At 35.6% G+C, this 19,907-nt stretch overlaps 1 protein-coding gene across 1 annotated transcript in view; it reads right to left on the bottom strand.

Annotated features, from left to right (window-relative positions):
- The window catches only part of SCN9A (sodium voltage-gated channel alpha subunit 9), a 133,709-nt gene that overhangs the window by 19,656 nt on the left and 94,146 nt on the right, over positions 1 to 19,907 (bottom strand). Inside the window, exons 18-19 of the mRNA XM_079782446.1 lie at positions 8,626 to 8,740; positions 892 to 1,046 (exon numbers count right to left, since the gene is read on the bottom strand). Coding sequence (XP_079638572.1) covers positions 892 to 1,046; positions 8,626 to 8,740 — 270 coding nt within the window. The remainder of the gene's footprint in view (positions 1 to 891; positions 1,047 to 8,625; positions 8,741 to 19,907) is intronic.

Here is a 19,907-nt window from a genome sequence, read left to right as displayed (position 1 = left end):
CAAAACAATAATAGGTTAACTTCTTGTAAGAGTAAAATCAAATCCCAGGGTCCATGAAGACTGTCTATGAGGCAATTTATGAAGTTCTTGCAAATTCTGCTTTGAGTAGAGTGGAATTTCCAGTGGTATCTCCAGCTGGAACTAGGCTTCTAGTGGCTCATCTCTGTTAGTGTCAGCAGGGAAGAAAAACAAATTAACAAAAGGCTCAGGGAGCTCTTAACTCCCAGATTCCCTTCAACTCTCACTGAATGTGCTTGATATATGTAAAAGACTGAGAAACTTGTCCATTCTCACCCTAAAACTGCAGTTTATTTTCCCTTAGAGTAAAAACCAGGATGCTTCATAAGCTGACCCTGCCTAGCTTTGTCACAGTATCGCTGGCCACCACTTCCATCTCTGTATTTGCTCTTCCTCCCATAACACTTCCTAAGTATGCCAACTTTTATTTTCCTGTATATCTGATGCTGTTTTATGCTTCCTTCCAATTGTACTATGTTCCCTTCACTGGAAAATTACTACTAATATTTCTAGATCTTGCAAAACATCATCTACTTTCCTAAAATCCCAAGCAGACAATGGTTCTTGCTACAGGCTTTATTGGTATATTCTTCACTTACAAACTTTCAGCACTTGTACCCCTCTATTCCCCAATTACTCTCCAAGTTCCTTATCTTACCTGGGTCTTATCCATTTTTGCATTCAGGGCAGCAAGAATAATGTCCTGCATGTAGAAGTGCTCAGTGAATATTTACTGAACTGAACTAACATTCTATCATTAGTACTAATCATAGGGATTAATTATTGGGTAAAACAACTTGCTAAGGTATTTTTATCTTCCAATTCATTAATTCCTGACAATCAATTTATTGCTTTAGGTGTCAGGTTACTTACCAGAGCCCCACTGCTGAGCAGGATCATGAGAACGATAAAGCTTTCAAACCAGTTGTGTTCAACTATCCTAAAGCATGTTTTCCTGACATTCCACCAGATTTTTCCTTTTCCTGAGTCTATGTTAACGTCACAGCATGGGAACCTCCTTATGCAACCTGGCAAGAAAGATATGCATTAAAATAGCTAAAATACAGGATTTAATGCAAATATGTCCCTATGATAATCCCTCAACCAAATAATTTCTAACACATACCTGCAGCTTCAAACAGATTCAACTTGGGTGCCACTTTCTCTCATCTCCTAATTCTCATGGTGTTTTCTTAATACTTGTCAGTTATTTCTAACTTAGGATATATTCTTGTCTTCTGTATTTCCCTGACTTCTCACCAATCTCTTCTACAGTGTTTAAAACATTTTTTTGCAATCCTAATACACAACGAACACTGAATTTGAGGAATGAATAAATGAACTAAAATCTGAGGACAGTTCAGGGTCATATTTGCTGAAAGATCTAGTTTCCTTAATATAGATCTAGTATGCACCACTCTAAATAATATTAAGAATATTAGCGAAGGTCCTAAAATCAAGTTTAAAAAATAGATCTTGACTACAAGATATAGATGAAACTGTTTCAAGTACTCTAAGTTGAAAACAAATCTGACATTGGGATCCTAGGTGTACAACATACTGCTATAAAAAATTTAGAAACATTAAAAAAAATGTTTCAGGTTTATTCATTCATTTCTCCATTAAATATTTCTTGAATATTTTCTATATACTTAGTTATGTACAGAGTTTCTTATTCTTGAGGAATTTATTTTTGGTTTTGGTTAGGCAGACAGATCCTATATAATAAAAGGCAAATATGCAAATCGACCAAACGGAGGTATGACCAATCGCTATGATGCGCACTGACCACCAGGGGGTAGATGCTCAATGCAGGAGCTGCCCCCTGGTGGTCAGTGCACTCCTAGAGGGGGAGCGCCACTCAGCCAGAAGTAGGGCTCCCACCTCTGCGGCAGCACTAAGGATGTCCGACTGTCGGCTTAGGCCCACTCCCCACGGGCAGTGGGCCTAAGCTATCAGTTGGATATCCCCCGAGAACTCCTGGACTGTGAGACAGTACAGGCTGGGCTGAGGGACCCCTCCTGAGTGCACAAATTTTGTGCACTGGGCCTCTAGTATATAAATAAATGACTATAACCTGATTAACAACTAAACTGACAGATATGCAGGGGTTATTTTGGTATATCTGGAATAAGTCCACCTACCCTGGCTCATTGAGGAGAGGTCAGAGGAGTCTTCCTAGAAGGGGTGAAGCCTGAACTGAATGATAGAACTAGCCAAAAAGGGTTTGCATGGAATTCTGGGCCAAGAGGCAGCCAAATGTGCTATGCATAGAGATTACAAGCAGTTCAGAATTGTTATGAAAGCAAAGTGTACACAGGAGGCCACCTGAGGTTAGAGAAATTGACCAGATTACAGAAAGCATCTCTCCCACCTTAAGGAACTGGGTCTATATCCTATAAACATTGAGGAGTCAGGGAAGGGTTATAAGCAGAGAATGATAAGGCAGGCTGCAATTTAAATAGATGTCTCCAACAGTTGTGTGGAGGGTAAGTTGGAAGAGGAGAAAAAAGAGGGGTGGAGGTGAGGAAAGATCCCAAGCCAAAAAAACATTTAGAATTCTGGTCCGGGGCAGCAAGAATAACAATAATAGATTCAAGACATATTTGGCAGGTGACATTGTAGGATTTGGTGACTGACTGGATGTGGATGTGAGATAAAAGGAGGAGCCCAGGCTGAGTACAGGAGCAGCAGCTGACTAGGGAGGTAATGAGTCTGAGATGCCAGGGAAATCTCTACATCCAGGTATTCTGTAGCTATTTGAAGGAATGAATTTTACTCTCAGAGAAAAGTCTGAGCTAGAAAAGAATATGTAGGAATCATTAGCAGAGCTGTGTCATCTGAGATCAGGACATTTTCTGAGCTCCTACCAAAAAAAAGTTATTTTGGAGAGAAAAGGGTCAAGTCTGGAATGTTCTGAAACAGCAATATGAAGGGGCAGAATTCAGTGGTTTAGGAGACCCAGTTCATCCTAGCTCTTGATAACACATTGTGAAATTTTTAGGATATTTTACTAGCCCATTGTTAAATGCAGCCATTATAAAAATTAAAATGAATAGCACTGGCAAGTTTTCTCAGTGGTTAGAGCCTTGGCCCATGGGCCAAAGGGTCACAGGTTCCATTCCTGGTCAAGAGCACATGCTTGGGTTGGGGGTTCTATCCTGGCCTGGTTGGGGCTTGTGCAGAAGTCAACCAATAGATTTTTCTCTTTCACATTGATGTCTCTCTCTCTCTCTCTCTCTCTCTCTCTCTCTCTCTCTCTCTCTCTCCCTCCCTCCCTCCCTCCCTCCCTCCCACTTCAATTTCCAGCTTTATAGAAATGCAAGCAATGTTTTTTCCCCCAAGTCTCTGGTATTTTTGCCATTATGTATATTATATGTGTTTCTGCCCTTACTCTCCGGAAGTTTCTAAGTTCCAATAAGACTAAACCTGTGTCTATTTTGCCCCTTCTGCTTACAATACTTACTCTAGTCCTATACATAGCTTAATATGCTGTGCATAGTTGATTGAAAAGACACAGTCCCTCCAAAACAGTTCTAAAATCACCTAAGAATTAATCATGATCTAAAGGTCATATCTCTGTGAATTCTAGAATTTACGCAAAACTTGGATTTAAAAAACAACAGGGAATGGAAAATATACACCTGACTTCACTTAACATAACCTCAGATCTGAAATAATTTACCTTTATTGTATTTAAAATAATTATCTTATATCTCAAATACATTAGTAAAGAGAAAATATTTTATAAAATTATGTAGAAAAATAGTAGATCTTTTTCAGGGCACAAGAAAACACCAGAAAGATTGGAAAACTTTAGAATGGAATTTGTTTTTATATTAACTTAATGCTTGAGACTTTAGAAATTATCTTAAACTTAAAAACAAAATTCTCATTCAGAACAGGATCTTCTTAACCCTTTGGTTAAGAAGATTTTACCAACTGGGATTTATTTTGGCAGTCTTAAAGTTGAAGAAAAATATTATTCTTTATTGAGGCAAGAAAAGGAACTATGCATTCTAATTAGACAGGTAAGACAACTTTTTTTATCGGGGATGAAGCTTCATAAATATTGCCCTCAGGATTTATCACAGAGAGTTTCTCTCATTTTGAGGCTGGAGTGCTTGACTACCTGTCTGGCTTTTATGCAAAGGCATTTCCCAAGAGATTTCCAATCTAGCTGGTTAGCAACATTATCACACCTTCTTTTTTTAGGACTATTAATTCAGTATAAACATAACAGAGAACCTCTCAAACATTTTAATAGATCCCTGTGGGTAGATAATATTTCTTTTGGGTGGTTTCATTAATTTGCTCTTGTGATCCATTACATAAAGTTTAAACTTGGTTTCATCATGTTAAAGCAATGCTCTCAAATGATAAAGAAACCATTGACCTCTTCCAAGACAGATTACCCATTAATAAAAACATAGTAGCATGATCCATACAATTAACGTAAAAATTTCATCAGGAAAATAAATCATTATTTCACCACCTCTTAAAAATGTCCAAATCCTCTAAAATAAGTGTTTTGTCCACATTTTCTTTCTAATAAAAGGTACAAAGAAATTGGTTACTGTGTTATTAAAGTTAGAAGTAGTTATGTGTTATTTTATAGGGAGTTGATAAACAAAGAACATTTTGGGGGTAAGTTGAATTGGTGCCTCCTACCAAATTAACAGGAAATACATTATTTTAAGAACTAGTGTGTATCTATCTCACATGCTGGCCCAATTTACTAACTGTATAATCCAATAAAAGTACAATATAAAAGCAAGCAAAATCAAAGAATCATGCCAGGTTCATAATTATAGTTTGCCAAGACAAGTAGAATTAAGGATGGTGAGAAGCAGATCTAGGGAAGGAGCCTGAAGTCTTGAATTATAGAGCTAATGAAACAGAATAAGGAAGGTGAAGAAGAGGAACAAGATGTGAAATAATAAAGTGATAGTCATCAAGTTAAAAAGGATCAATGGATGTAAGACAATGAACAAAAAATAAATTTAGTATTCATTTTCACTGATTTAACTCTCACATTTTCTTCCATTTTTCTGCTACCTTTCAGGTAACAAAAATCTCTGGAGGCCTAATGCTGCTCTAAATGGGCACTGGTTCTGGCTCAGCTCCTGCAGACCAATCATGAACTGGTTAAGAGTCATTTCCAACGTAAGTGAACAAGTTCCTGATTCCCATCCTGACAAGCCCACTCATTTTGAAGTCTTTATTTCCAGTTTCTGAGGCCCCAAACTTTGACTCATTTTTTATTCTTCTCTTTCTTTCACACCCTACATCCAACATATCAGCAAATTCCTTTAGCTTTAACTTCAAAATATTGTCAGACTCTCATACTCACACCACCTCCAATCCTAACACACTAGTGTAAACTCCCATCATCTCTCATCTGCATTACTGCAGGAACATCCAAGAAGTTGTCCAACTTGTGCCCTTGCTATCCACTCATTCACTCTCATGATGGTGTGTTGTGGGACTTTGAAATGAGATGCTTCCAATGTACTTCACAGCTCTTATGATCTGGCCTCTACTATGCCTCTGACTTCAACTTTCCCATTCTTCTCATCTCTCAATTTGTTATATTAATACTAGCCCCTTGATTTCCTCAAATGTCATGCATATTCTCATCTCAGGGCATGTGCCTTCATTACTCTGCCTAAAATATTCTTCCTTCATACTTTCTTCACAAGTGTTTTACTTATGATACAACAAAAATACAAAATTTCTATTAATTGGATGCCATCATTTACTTTTCCCATAAAATGATATTTGGCTTGTATTCAAAGAAAATTCATGCACCCATAGTAGTTTATAGTTATCTTTATTTTGTTTATTGCATGGGTCTTATAGGGGACAATTTGCAAAAGTCTTAGAGAATGAAAGCAAGTCAATAATTTCTTTAAAAAATACTGATGCTGATGGTAAGCCCATTAGCATCAATGCCATCATAGCTTCTATGTAGAATTGTTAACAAAATACTTTAAAAACAAAAAGGAAAGGAGGACAAGGAAGATAGGTACTATGCTAATTAATTTAGGTGTTATCTCATGTAATTTCCTTAACATCCCTATGATGTGGATGTAGTTGTTATACCCACTTTACAGATGAGGTATCTGAGGTATAAAAGATTTTAACATGTGCTCCCGTTTTCACAGGGAGTTAGCAGTAGGCCAATTGGAACTCATGTTTATTAGGCTTCAAATTCTGTGCTCTACTGCAATCCTACTCTAAGTTTGTGTGTTTATTTAGATGATACAATATCTACTTAGAAAATTCCACATACTTTTCTAGGTCAAGCTCAAATTTACTACTTAGAATAAAATCCCTGAAAAATTGCAGGAGTAGTAAAAGATTCAGTTAGGCAGAAAAATGAAAAGGGTTGAAAGGGGATACTGTTAGAAAAGAATAGATGGAGGCCAAAAAAGGGCTTTACATGCCAAGTTAAGGACTTCAGGTTTTACCTTATAGACCAACTAGGGGCCTGGTGCACAAAATTTGTGCACTGGGGGTGGAGGGTCCCTCAGTCCAACCTACCCCCTCCCACATACTAGGAGCCCTCAGGGGATGTCCTACTGATGGCTTAGGCCCGATCCCCACAGGAAGTGGGCATAAGCCACAGTCTGGCCTCCCTTTGTGGGAGGCAACCGGGCTGATCAGGGAAGGTGCCAGCCCCATCACCCCACTGCTGCAGCCACTGCCAGTCACCACAGCCACCAAGGTGTTTTCATCAACACGGACTCCAGTCCCTTCACCAAAAAAAATGACAACTTTCTTTAGGCATTTTCAAGATGTGTCTTTCATAGGATATGCATTTCTTTCTTTCTTTTTTTTTTATCCTCACCTGAGGATATGTTTCCATTGAGTTTTAGAGAATGTGGAAGAGAAAGGGAAAGACAGAGAGAAACATCAAAGTGAGAGGAACACTTTGATTGGTTGCCTCCTGCATGAGCCCTGACCTGGGCCCTGGCCAGGGAGGAGCCTGCAACCTAGGTACATGCCCTAGATCAGAATCCAACCCAGACCCTGCTGTCTGCAGGCCCAGGCATTATCCACTGAGCCAAACTGGCTAGGGCAGGATATATGACATTTTTTAGCCCTCCAGCAGCAGACCTTCGTTTTTTTTCTCCAGAAGTGTGGTGGAAAAACCCTAGATCACCTTTTTGGATTCTTATTACCCAAGTTACTAAGAATATTATCAGTGGCATACAGGAAGCTTAGCCAATGTGCAGTCAGAAAAGGTGTTTCCTCTATAGTTCACACCAATCAAGGGCTGGGCCCTGCCCAGGCCTAAAGCCTCTGGCCGAAGCTTTAGGCCTGGGCAGGGGCCCTCCAGCTCCCTCTGATCGCTGGCTCCACCCCTGCCCAGGCCTGCCCAGTCCTAAAGCCTCTAGGGCAGGAGCAGAACCCCAGATCCCTGCAATCGCAGGGGGTCCGCTCCTGCCCAGGCCTTACCTCACAGTGACCTGGGTGCCAGGATGTTCCTGGGACACAGGTGCTGGGCGCTTATGTATGCAAATTAACTGCCATCTTTTTGGGGTTAATTTGCATAGACACTCTGATTGGCTATGGGTGTAGTGAAGGTATGGTCAATTTACATGTTTGTCTATTATTAGGTAAGATGGTTCTCAAATTTTAGTGTGCATCAATCAGAATACACCAAAGAACTTGATACTATCCTCAGAATTTCCGATCAACTTGTGACAAAAAAGAAAGAGATCAGGACTGACTCAAAGTCTTTAGCTTGAGAGGCAGGATAGCCCATGAAGTTGCTAAATGAGATGAAGACAGAAGAAAGTAGTAGATTATATGTGGAGAACCCACTAAAGCTTGTTTAAATGTGTCAAACCTTAGATGTTTAAAGGCAACACAGGTAATGGGCAGGTGTAGGCAGATCAGAATTAAAGAGTGAGGGTAGGAGTAAAAATAATGAAAGAAGAGTCCACAACACAGAAATGGCTGTTCAAGCTATAAACACGGATGAAACCCATAGGGCTAGAGAATAACAAGATAACAAAGCAACAAAATATGGAGATATTATTATTTAAGGGATGTGCATTAAACCAGTCACTAAAAAAAATGAGGGCAGAAACTCGGAACTCTCAGAAATATAAAAGAAGATCACAGGTACAGTGTGGCTTCTGAAATAAAAGGAAGAAAGAATATGAAGACAGACTGTAGTTAGCAGCATCAAATGGTTTACAGAGAGTTGGTGAATAGCTTTAACTTTTGATGACCTTTTTCCCACCCAGAACAATAGTACCATCTATCCATTAAATTGTATTCTAGTGGTTCCATGGAGCTGGGAACATGAATTAAGGATCTAAAATTAAAAAGTATGAACATCCCACTGTAAGTAGAGTGCTTTACAGTATAACACACTGTCACTGTAAATTATTGTTAGTAGAGTATCATAAGGGTGCAAAAAGAAGCTCAGAAAGCTCCAATGATTTGTCCTTGGTCACAGAGCCATGACTGACTCAGCATGGAATTGAGTAGTCTGCCTTTTAATAAACAACCCCAGGTCAATTTAGGATTAAAATAAAACCCCAAACACTAATAAATGAATGCTAACCAAGGTCTTGATTTTCCTCTTACCATCTGTAAAACAGGCCTCTGGCTCATCTGATTTCACAGGCTCAGCCTCCGCCTCTTCTTCTAGCAGAGGGTTATCAACTGTGCTGCACTCAGAGGAACTTGACTGGTTCGGTTTCTAGAAAGAAATTCACCACCCACCAGAGAGTTAATTTAGAGTTCATTCAAATCTTGCACTTAAGCATATTTACTAATCAGAGTCATGCAAACTGTTATGAAAAAAAATATTAATAATATGATGGCCATAAAAAAACAAACACACAGAATTCAAGTAACCTTACAATGCATTTATGTTTGATCTATCTACACATCCTGTGAAAAATAATTTTTATTATTTTTATTATGCTAACAAGTAGTTAGACATAATTAGCATAAGGTAATATTTTATGTAAACTACAGCATTTGCAAAGTATTGGCCACATTGTTATTATGTTTAGTGAGAATTTCTTTATACTAATATTATTATTTTATGACAATCAAGATCCTAATTGCAATATCATACAAGTGCCAAATTGCCAACACCTGATAATTGAAAGGTCAGACCTGACAGTTGGCAGAAAAAAAATTGATATTTAAAATTGATTAAAAGAAAGAAATTAATGTAAAATAAAATTAAAACATATTTCCTCATATTAGAATATGTATCAGGATGATATAGATAGAAGCCTTTCATCGAGACCAAAAAAGTCAAATATTATATTGGAATCAAGACACTAACGACGACCATAGTAATTATCTCATCCAACACCACACATTTTAGTATAAAATTTCAGAGTGTAGTGCTGAAATTTTATAGTATAATATAGTACAAAAGATCATAAAGTATCATTTAAAATGTCAAGAGGTAGTGGCTACTAAAGTGAGCACCACATGCAAACTCTGAAACGAAGATTTAATGAAATTAAACATGGCAGACTAACACATGAGAGGGATGGATTCATTGTGGTTATGATCATATAACTGATCATAACACAATCAAGTTTTTCCCACCCAGAACTTTATGATCAGACATGATGTTTACACATATACACATACACAGAAATTTTAGAAAAAAGTACATACAGCAATTGTAGCAAAACTCTGTCAATTTTTCCTAATACTGTTTTATAAGGGGTAGAGCAGCCCATCAATGGAAGAGTTCATTTTCATTCTCATTTGCTAAATAACATGTGAATATTGAAAACTACTCATTATTACAGCATATATGTCTCATATTAAGATTATGGCTTTACTTTGTTTAGAATCATTAAAAAATTCAAGTGCTAAAAAATGAGGAAATATTCATTTCAGTTAATTAATTCTTTAATCTATTAATTTACATTAATATCACAGGTCTAATCTAAAATATGAATTTTTAGAGATTGACTTGGAATCTAAGTGTTCTTTATGAGTCCACATTAAATTCTCAGTGCTATTATTATCACCCAGTATTCAACATCAGTGAAAAAGGCATTGATAAAGTATTGTATATAATGAATGATGTAAGCAAAGTTCTTTTTATAATGGGAGTAAAGAATTGTGAATACTCTATTAAATTAATACTTGAAATCTATGTTGGAATAGGGGCATTATTTCTATTAGGCCAAAAGTTATAATAATATCAGTTATGAAGAGTATCAGAATAAAATTTCACTTAATAAGCAGGTTATTTAAACTGATTGAATTAATCTAAATTACTGTAAAATAAAGGATATAGAAATTAATTATGACTAAATATTCTGTAAAACTTAAGGTTACAAAACATACACTACCCCAGGAAACAATGGGAAAACTTATAATTGCTAATATGTCCTATTGTGCCAATTATCACAAAAACACACACCATTTTTACTATATCTAAAAGACTACTAGTACAGTTATTTGATGTCCTCAGTTCTTGACTTCTCAGCTGCATGTGACAAAGTCCTTCAACCCTGAAAAAGAATTAGCCTGGATTTTAAGGCAAAGCTGTGGGAGGAATTGTTGCTGGAAAGAATACAAAGCCCCTTCATGCTATTAGCCAAAATATTGATAACTAGAAAATCATTATAAGGTTTTTGTTCTCAGCTGGTAACAACTTTTAACAACTTTTTATTTATTATTATTATTTTAATTTATATTTATTGCTGAATGTAATACATATGTCCCTTTTTTTACCCATTGACCCCTCCATCCTATACCCCCACTCCCAGGCCCTTACCACACTGTCTTTTTCCATGAGTTATGCATATATACATATAAGTTATTTGGTTAACAACTTTTAAATTATAAATAATTAAAAATAATTCTAATTTGCAGAATTATGACTTAGCCTAAATCAATGAAAACATTTTCAACTTCAATATTTTATTTTCTCACTGTTTATAAGAGCATCAACAAAAAAGACTTATTCCAAGTTAATTTATAAGCAAAGGTAAAAGTTAAGATGATTTTGTGGAGTGTATATTGTCATTGAAACCTTTTTTCCCCCATAGCTTTTATGGCAATTTTTTTTGGTCAATTAAATTCAGAGTTTGGCTCAGATTTTATATCATAAATGACAGTTATTCAATGTTATTCCTCACTGGAACAGAAATTATCTAAATATTGAATATGAACTACAAATAATTTATATCACAAGATAAATTATCATGGCTTTTTGAAATGTTAAGTTTAGAATGTTTTTTAAAAAGTCAGTGTTTTTCTGGGAATGCATTAAGTATTTATACAGTAATTATGCATATATATATATATATACACACACACACATATATATATAATATTTGTGTACATGCCATAGTAATATAGGACAGTAGTTCTAATATTTTCAACTTTTAAAATCAATATTTATGAAAGCATAAGTTTCTTTAAATGGTCCAAAAAGGGTGACTTTAAATAGGCTAACATGTATAATAGTTTTCTCTTGAAGGCAAGTTCATTTAATTCTCATGGCAGGCATTGTTAGATTAACTATTGAATCTTCTTTTATACTTGTTTAGTGCACAGAGAAGATCATGTCAATAATTTGTATACTTTTATATAATTAATTAAATAATTATTTTCATCCCTATAAACACAGTCATTGGTTATTTAGCTCCCTTGTAATTTTGGCATGGAAGAATGATTATATTAAAAGCAATGAAATAAATATAGTATGAAAATGTTCCACTTTGATATTATAAGTAGGCCATTTTGAAATCTTCGTGTATATTTTATTTATTTTTTTGCTAATCCTCCCCTGAGTATATTTTTTCCATTGACCTTTTTAGAGAAAGAATGGAAAGGAGGAGGAGAGACAGAAAGAGAAACATTGATGCAAAAGAGACACATTGACTGGCTGCCTGCTGCACGCACCCTGATCAGGGCAGGGGATCCAGCCTACAACTGAGGTATGTGCCCTTAACTGGAACTGAACCCGTGACCCTTCAGTCTGAAGGCCGACGCTCTAACCATTGAGCAAAACTGGCTAAGACTGTATATTTTATTTTTAACAAAAAGTGAAATATACTTTTTATTACTTCTTTGCTTGTAAACAAAAAGATATATTTTTTTATCTTTCTCAGTCTCCATATAAATAAAAGTAAGTGTAAACATAGGACCATAGAGGCAGACACTAGCATAACGAATAGGAAGTATCCCATAGTAGTATTCTTGCCTTTTTATTGAATAATGATAATGAATGAAGGTACTTTCTAAAATGTCATTCTCCACATAAACCTATATACCTGAATCAAAAATTTAAATGTACGACAGTATATAGTAAAAAATACCCTTCCCCCCCCCACACACACTTGCCTGATTCTATTCCCTTGAGGTGAACTACTATACAGTGTGTGTGTGTGTGTGGGGGGGGCATATGTTGTTCATATGGAAAATAATACAACAATTAAGAAATAATAATACAAGATTAAACTCTTCCTCATACTCACAACTGTAAACCTACTTTTGCCCCACCCTGGGGCACATCTTTTTATATTTTTTAACGTGCATCTATCAAACGATGAAGTAGTTTGGAAATGTTCCTAATCTTCATTATACACGTAAGCAGCTATCTAAGCAGCCCCTTTGAATGACTGAAAACATGATCAAGTTAAAAACTTTATTATTTTTCATGATTCTCCTTTTGATTGCCTTGCAGATAGATGTATTTTCTACAACACGGCATATGAGTGGAGACTGTTAAGTATAGGTGTCATAGGAGAAATTTCCCTAAACTGGTCACTTAGAAATTATTCACACTTCCTGAGATAGGCAATCACATTGGAAGACTATTTCATGTTAGTCTGGATAGTAGTTAATGCCAGTTGGTCATTTCTTGTTTTGAGAGGTATGAAGTAGAATTCGCTAATAACCTGATATTCTGGACCTTAAAAGCAGAAAACCATCAAACTTATAGCAACACTGAAGAAAACAAAACTCAACAACCACCTATTCAAAGAGAATGGCTGGCAAACATCCCAAAGAAGCTACATTTAAAGTATCTACTATATGACTGAAAACAAAAACAAACAGGCAAACACAGCAAAGTTTGCTCAAATAAGAAGGTTGAACTGCTTATAGATCTCTCAGCCAGATCATACAGTATTGTCTTGAAGCTTCTTTCTGGTGGAAAGGAAAGCAGCATTCACCAATGAGGTCTTGCAATTTAAAGCAACTAACAACAGTATTCAGTGCACTAACACAGAACAAATATTTGCAGAGAATAGATATCTAAGTAGCTGGAATACTGTGGATCAAATCAGAAAGAATATCTCAAAAACTTTACAAGTAAACCTTTAAACAGTTCTACTGAGGCCTGCTAGAAAATTGCAACAAATGGATAAATAAAGACTGGAACAGAGGCAAGCATGACGGCAAAACACGAAGTAAAGGCTCACCCTCATTAAATATTATTTATACTTTTAAAAAAAGACCAGAATGACAAACAAAAAATAAATTACCTATACATTTGAATGATTAATGCCATCTCTGCAACTATTCAGCATGAGAAAGGACAAGGAAAGATAAATTCCAATAAATGAAACAATTACCAGTTTTTAAACATGTGAATTTCTAATATTGAAAGTACAATATAAAGTGAAAATTGGCACCAATAAAACATATCTTTCCTAACCTTTATATAGGCAGCTTCTGCCAAAGAAAAGTAATATATTTTAAGTCATTCTCCTCAACTGAAATATCCAGAGAATGACCAGTTGCTGGCATGTACCTCATGTTTTCTAACAGTACTTTGGTAAAAAGAAAACAGTAATACTAATTTAGGAATTAAACACACCCATTTTATTTCTGGAAACAGTTTTCTGAAAAATTGTGTTTTACCTGTACATATATATATAGTATTCTATATGTGTGCATCCTTCTCAGGTTCCAGGGGGGAGGAGGTTTACTAAATTCTGAAATAAAATTGTTTTCTAAGAAAATATTGCCTCTAAATCCAATCAATTTGAAATAGAAAAATATGTGTTTTATTTAGGGGCACCTTTAAAATTAACTTCAAGTAAACTTGAACAATAATACATACATACATATATATATATATATATATATATATATATATATATATATATATAATTAGAAACTGGTAGCATTATTATCCCTAGAGAGTATCAATTTCAGGATAAAATTCTGCTTTCATCATTGCCAATGGAAAATAATAATATAAACATCCCAACAATAACAGAGAAATTCAAAATATGAAGTGGATTATTAAAAAAGGGCAAGGATCCCCTTTTTAACATAGATTCCACCCCCCAACCCAAGGAACTATTAGAGTTCTGTAATCCAAGAATATACACTAAAAGTAAAACAATGGATTATATTTTATTTTATACTTGTTAAAAATATTAGATAAGACAATTCATAATAATCTGTTTCTAATTTAAGGAAAAGTGTTTTATATCTTATTGACAGATTTAGTGTTCACTTCATAATATGCTCTAGTTAAACCTCTTCTTGAGGTTACTCTGCACATCTTATGCAATAAATACATAATCAGAAACTTATTCTCATCAATGGTTAGTATTGTTTCTGGAATCAAATTAAGCATTTCAAGCACTTACAACTCATTTGATCATATGCAGGGCCTAGTAAATAATTGATGCATTTTGCATATGATCAAATAATAACCAAATATTAATTACTTAATGGACTAAAGAAATAGAAATCTAGTTATCACTGTGCTTAAGATCATTTCAAATGTACTGAGTTTGGCCTAGAAGCTGGTACTTTGGCTCTGCCCAGCTTTCTAGATGTGTACTTAGAAAGAAGCTTGTTTGAATGATGAGACATTTCCTTATCTGTAAATAGAGGTCTAGCAATAGAATGCTGCTTTCCTGTTCTGATATTTTATGTTTATGTCTAAAATATTTCTCCCACAAAAAAACAGTGTCTTCAGAGAGTTTTAATTTACTGAATTTAAATGAGACAATTTTTCCAGCTTTACAGAGTTATACGTGACATATCCCATGGTGTAAGTTTAAGGAGTATATATGATGATTTGATGCACGTATATAATGTGAAATGTTTATCACGATAAGTTTGGTTAACACATCTTTCACCTCACAGTTACCATTTTGCTGTTGTTGTTATGGTGAGAACAATACAACTTTCCTCTCACAGCAATAATGTGACAATTTAATGTGATGTATATCTATACATATATAGCTTTAATTAGCAGGGGAAGTTGATGAGGCTTTCAGATGAAATGTTGCTTCAATGGCCTCTGTTACATTCTATATCTTACAACTTTTAAAATCCATCCAATAAACATCTATAGATCATGCACTTGAAATGACCTAAGGACATGAGAGATCAAGAAAGTCATCAAGAGCACAACAAAAAGATGATGGAATTGCCCCAGTGACATGCTGTGATGTCAATTCCTCTATGGAACAAGAGTATGTATATGTTTCTACTTTCTTGCAATGAGTCAGGCAGAACAATTTTGTAGCTGAAGAGCATGCATGAAACTGAAAAAAATATCATATAGGTATGATTTTTTTTTTTTTAGGTAACCTGTGGAAAAGTGTTCACATATGTCTCTGCCTGGTTAAAAGCACAGAGCTGCTTCCTTGATTGGTCCAGTTTGGTTTTACCCCTGTGAGAAGTAAGAAGGTTAGGCACTGAAGTTTAGAAATGCAACATGATGGAACAGTTTAGTCAACTGATTTCAAATGGCTAAGGTCACACGCCTGTAAATAGAAATTTGTTATGTTTCACAATACATACAATATGCCCAATATGAAGCAATATATTTCAAACCCAGTAATAAGATTAAATATCTTTTAACATAGATTTAAAAATAATGAGCTGAACAGTTACATAATTCTGTCATTTAGAAGAATTGAAATACTATAATGAGCTGAGAAAATTGTTTGTATTCTCTTTGCTCTTCATAAAAACATCTTAATATAAGTGAGTCTCGATACTGGAGTGGGATGAGGGTAACAGTTTGTAGTTTTTACAATACTATTCTTAAAGCAGCATTTTTAGTCACTTTTAGTTATTATACTTATTTAATTTTTATATTTCAAACAGCATTGCAGAAGAAGGAGTTTGTAAATTAATCAAAATTGAAACATGAGAAACATTAATTTAAATATGTCAGACCAAAATTTCATTGTTTTAGACATATGGACAAATGAATTAAGATGAAAGATTTTAAAAAATAGTTTGGAACCAATTTTCAAAAAAGAATGTTATAAGTAAAATTTGATAGAAGTCTTTTGTTTTTGTAAGAATATATACATAAAATACAGGAGCAAATGTTAACTTCCCCCAAAAGTATAATTGTAATGGATCCCTAAGTCAAAAGCATTTCTGAAAAAAAATTATTTTGTTTTGTCAAATGCAATAATGAGAATAAATCTAAACTGCCTTTAACTCCCTTTTTGAGGAAAAAACTTTATAAAAAATCTAAAGAGGTAGACATAATAACAACATAATTAAATATTATATAGTAAAAGGATTAAAATATTTAACCGTGATGACTACAAATATTTATAAAATCAATAAAATCAATGCCTTTAATAACAAGTAAGCACATTTAAGTTTCTCCAAAGTTGATGTCTTTCAAAATTAATACTGAATGAATGAATGGGTGGGTGGATAAATGAATGAGTAAATCAAGTGAACACTATGAATGTTTGTTTCTCTGCCTCAGATTTCCTTCTTCATCGTATTCACCCAATGAGTTCATCTCCATCCCTCAGAGTCTGGCTCAAGTGCCACCTCTGACTCAATGCATCCTCAATGGACTGGTTTATTACTGTGATGTGGAATGTGCCTTGTTCTGCTCTATGGTATATTATCACAGTAGACTATAACCTAATAAGTTAGCATTAAAGAGGATTAGAAGTTGAACATGAATCAGCAAATGCACAACACCATTATAACAAAAAAATGTGATCCTGAATTGCAACATTACAGGGATATGATAGAAAATAATTAAATTCCCATTCACTCTCTTGCCTTTCTAAAATGGTTAAAGCTTGCCACTTAAACTCAAAGAGACCCCAGAAACATTGGCGACTAACCAGATTCATATCGTGTCATCTTTTATCGTGTCAACCATCAGTAAATACAGATTAATAATATCTACTTTCCAGGGTTGTCATAGGAGGAGGTTATATAATATAGGTGAAAGTGGCTAAAGTATACATTTTTTCCGTGGTTTCCTTGGTGCTTTAGGTTTCTGTCTCTTTCTCTCATTTCCTTTCTCTATCTTGATCTCTACTCTCTCTATGTCTCTCTCTGTCCTGATCCACCTGATAAATTCTCTATTTACTATACTAGTAAAACACACTTCAAGTGCCATCTCCTCTGTGAAGTATTTTAATTTATTATCAAAATTAGTTGCCCCATACTCTATCCTGCCTCAATATTTTGTTTAAAACTCTGTTTTAATTTTTTATATGATTAATTATAATCTTGCTTTACTCTATAGCCCTTAAGGCAGTGCCAGAGACAAAGACCTTCAGCCTACATTTACCGAAGAAATGAGCACCGACGATACTGTCTTTCTAGTGTCTAGCAGGTATACGTAACAAGCAGGTGCTCGGTAAATGTGAGCGGGAAAGGGATTAGTGATGATGTACAGACAATGTACTTAGATGTACTCCTTTATCATTTCCTCTCCGACAGTGATCAAGTGAAGGAAGGGCTTATACGGACTTTGCTTCCTTTTAGAAAATGAAGTTTTGCATTAGTATGTTTGCAGTGTTTTGAGTGACACTCTTGATTATATGAAAGTTTGATTGTATAAAATTTGGAAGCTTTCATTGACCTCCTTTCTCAGCTAGCTCCTTCACAACTTCCATACAATATTTCAAAACATTAAAGAATTATCAAGTAAAGTATCTGCATTCGTCTTGAGAAGGAATGAATGGGGATCTTTCTGTGAGGGAATTTTTACACAGGATGTTTTCCTGTCTGCTGAGCACACAAGATGAGCAAATTCACTTAAGCCGGCCTTGGGAAGTGATTGCATTTGTCAAAAGAGCAGTAAGGACGAGTTGGGGGTATGATTCACAGCGAGTAAAGGAGCTCCGAGAGCTGCAAGAGTCTACTTTATGTACTTTAACATCAGACGAGGGTGTTATATTTTGGAGAAATAAACTGGATAGATTTAACTTTTCTCTCTAAAATTTACATATGCTTCCAAAATCAATGTTACAACTCGGTAAAATGGCTCTTTTGTTTTCATCTGTAAAGCAGAGAAGGAAGCAACCTATAATAGCTACAAGCAAAGGGAATGTCTCTCTGACCCTCTAAGAATGAGCTCTCCATTTAAAAAAATTAATTATTAATTTAGTTCTTTAGAGCTTTCAGTTTGAGGTGTGGCACAATAATAATAATAAAAAAAGACACACTTCTTAAGAATTTAGTTAAGCCAGATGCCAATCACATTCAATTACTGCAGCTGGGTGAAGGACTTTTTTCCTAAGCAACTGTTAGCAACATGCCCGGCGCATGGTAGATCTCAGTAAATATTTAATGAGTGAATGGGTGCATTTCATGCTTCATTTAAGGCTCATAATAACGAAGGGATTCATTGCCAATGGTAAAAATCTGTGCACTGGGTTGTTACCATTTGCTGGTGCTGAGAGGGCTGCCCTGGCCTCTGGAGGGGCTGATTCTGAGAGGGGCTGTGGTTCTGGGTCTGTGTTCCAGGAAGCAGTGGCAGGAATCTTATTCTCATGGGTCCACGGGGATGACAGTGTGTCTCTCTCGATTCTGAGACAAACTTCATCTTCAGAAAAATGTGAATGTTCTATTGCCAATACTTTCCTCACAACTGTTTAAGACATTTTATTTGGCACTTTATCTGAACTCATACTTGGGTCATTTTCTGGTAAGGTGTTTTATTATAAAACTAGTGGCCCAGTGCACAAATTCCTGCACATTGAAAGGAAATTAATTAGAAGAAATATTTTAATATTGCTATTTGCCCTTTCTCTATAATAGAAGTGCCAACCAAATTCATGATCAACAATGACAGATCTGTGCTATTGGCGCCAGCAAGAGCTTTATATGTATTGTGCATGCATGAGTCAACTTAGCCTTTTATAGATATAGAATAAACTTGCTTAATTACACCTGCTTTCTGATTTAGCTAAACTTTTTCCAGTCCAGTGAAGCACCCAAACTTCTCTTTCAGGTAATTGTCAGCAACATAGCAGTAAATATCAACATGAAGCTCATTATTATTGTAGATCATGCAGGGAGAACAAAGGGTAAAATGTTTAACTGCAGCAGTGTTTGACTATATTCTGCACAGTGAGAAAACCTGAAGTCATTTTCAAGTTCCACCATTTCTTACTTCTTTTCAGTTGGGTCAAGTTTCTAAACTTTCTAAATCTCCATTTTCCGGCTAATGAAAAGAAAATAGGATTCTACCGAGTCTCCTATCTACTACTCCAGGACTTCTGTGAGGATCAACTGAGATGAGGCATGGGAAAACACCTCACAGACATTTGGTTAAAGTGGGAAATGTTTGCACCTGGCTATAAAGCAAGTTGTGTTCCTGGGCTGAAGAAACTGCAAGGAGGCTAGTCGCTAGGGAGAGGAAGCTGGATGTTGCTATGTGACATTATTACCCAGTGCCCACAGCAATTGTTTCTGTGCTGTGCTAGGCTGTGGGCCACATTTTACGCCATGGGTCTCGGCAGCGTTGGCTGTGATTTGGTGGGCTGTCACTCCGGGGTGGTGGCAGGGCTTGTGTCCCACTTGGGGGAAGCCGAGTGCTAATTTGTAAAAGCCAGTGTACATCAGGGCAGCTCCTGCGTTGAGCGTCTGACCCCTGGTGGTCAGTGTGCCTCATAACAACT

The sequence above is a fragment of the Cnephaeus nilssonii genome, assembly GCF_951640355.1.
Source record: "Cnephaeus nilssonii genome assembly, chromosome: 10".
Lineage (NCBI taxonomy): Eukaryota > Metazoa > Chordata > Mammalia > Chiroptera > Vespertilionidae > Cnephaeus > Cnephaeus nilssonii.
Note: the sequence above shows the minus strand (reverse complement) of the source record. Positions and strands in the feature narration are given on the sequence as shown.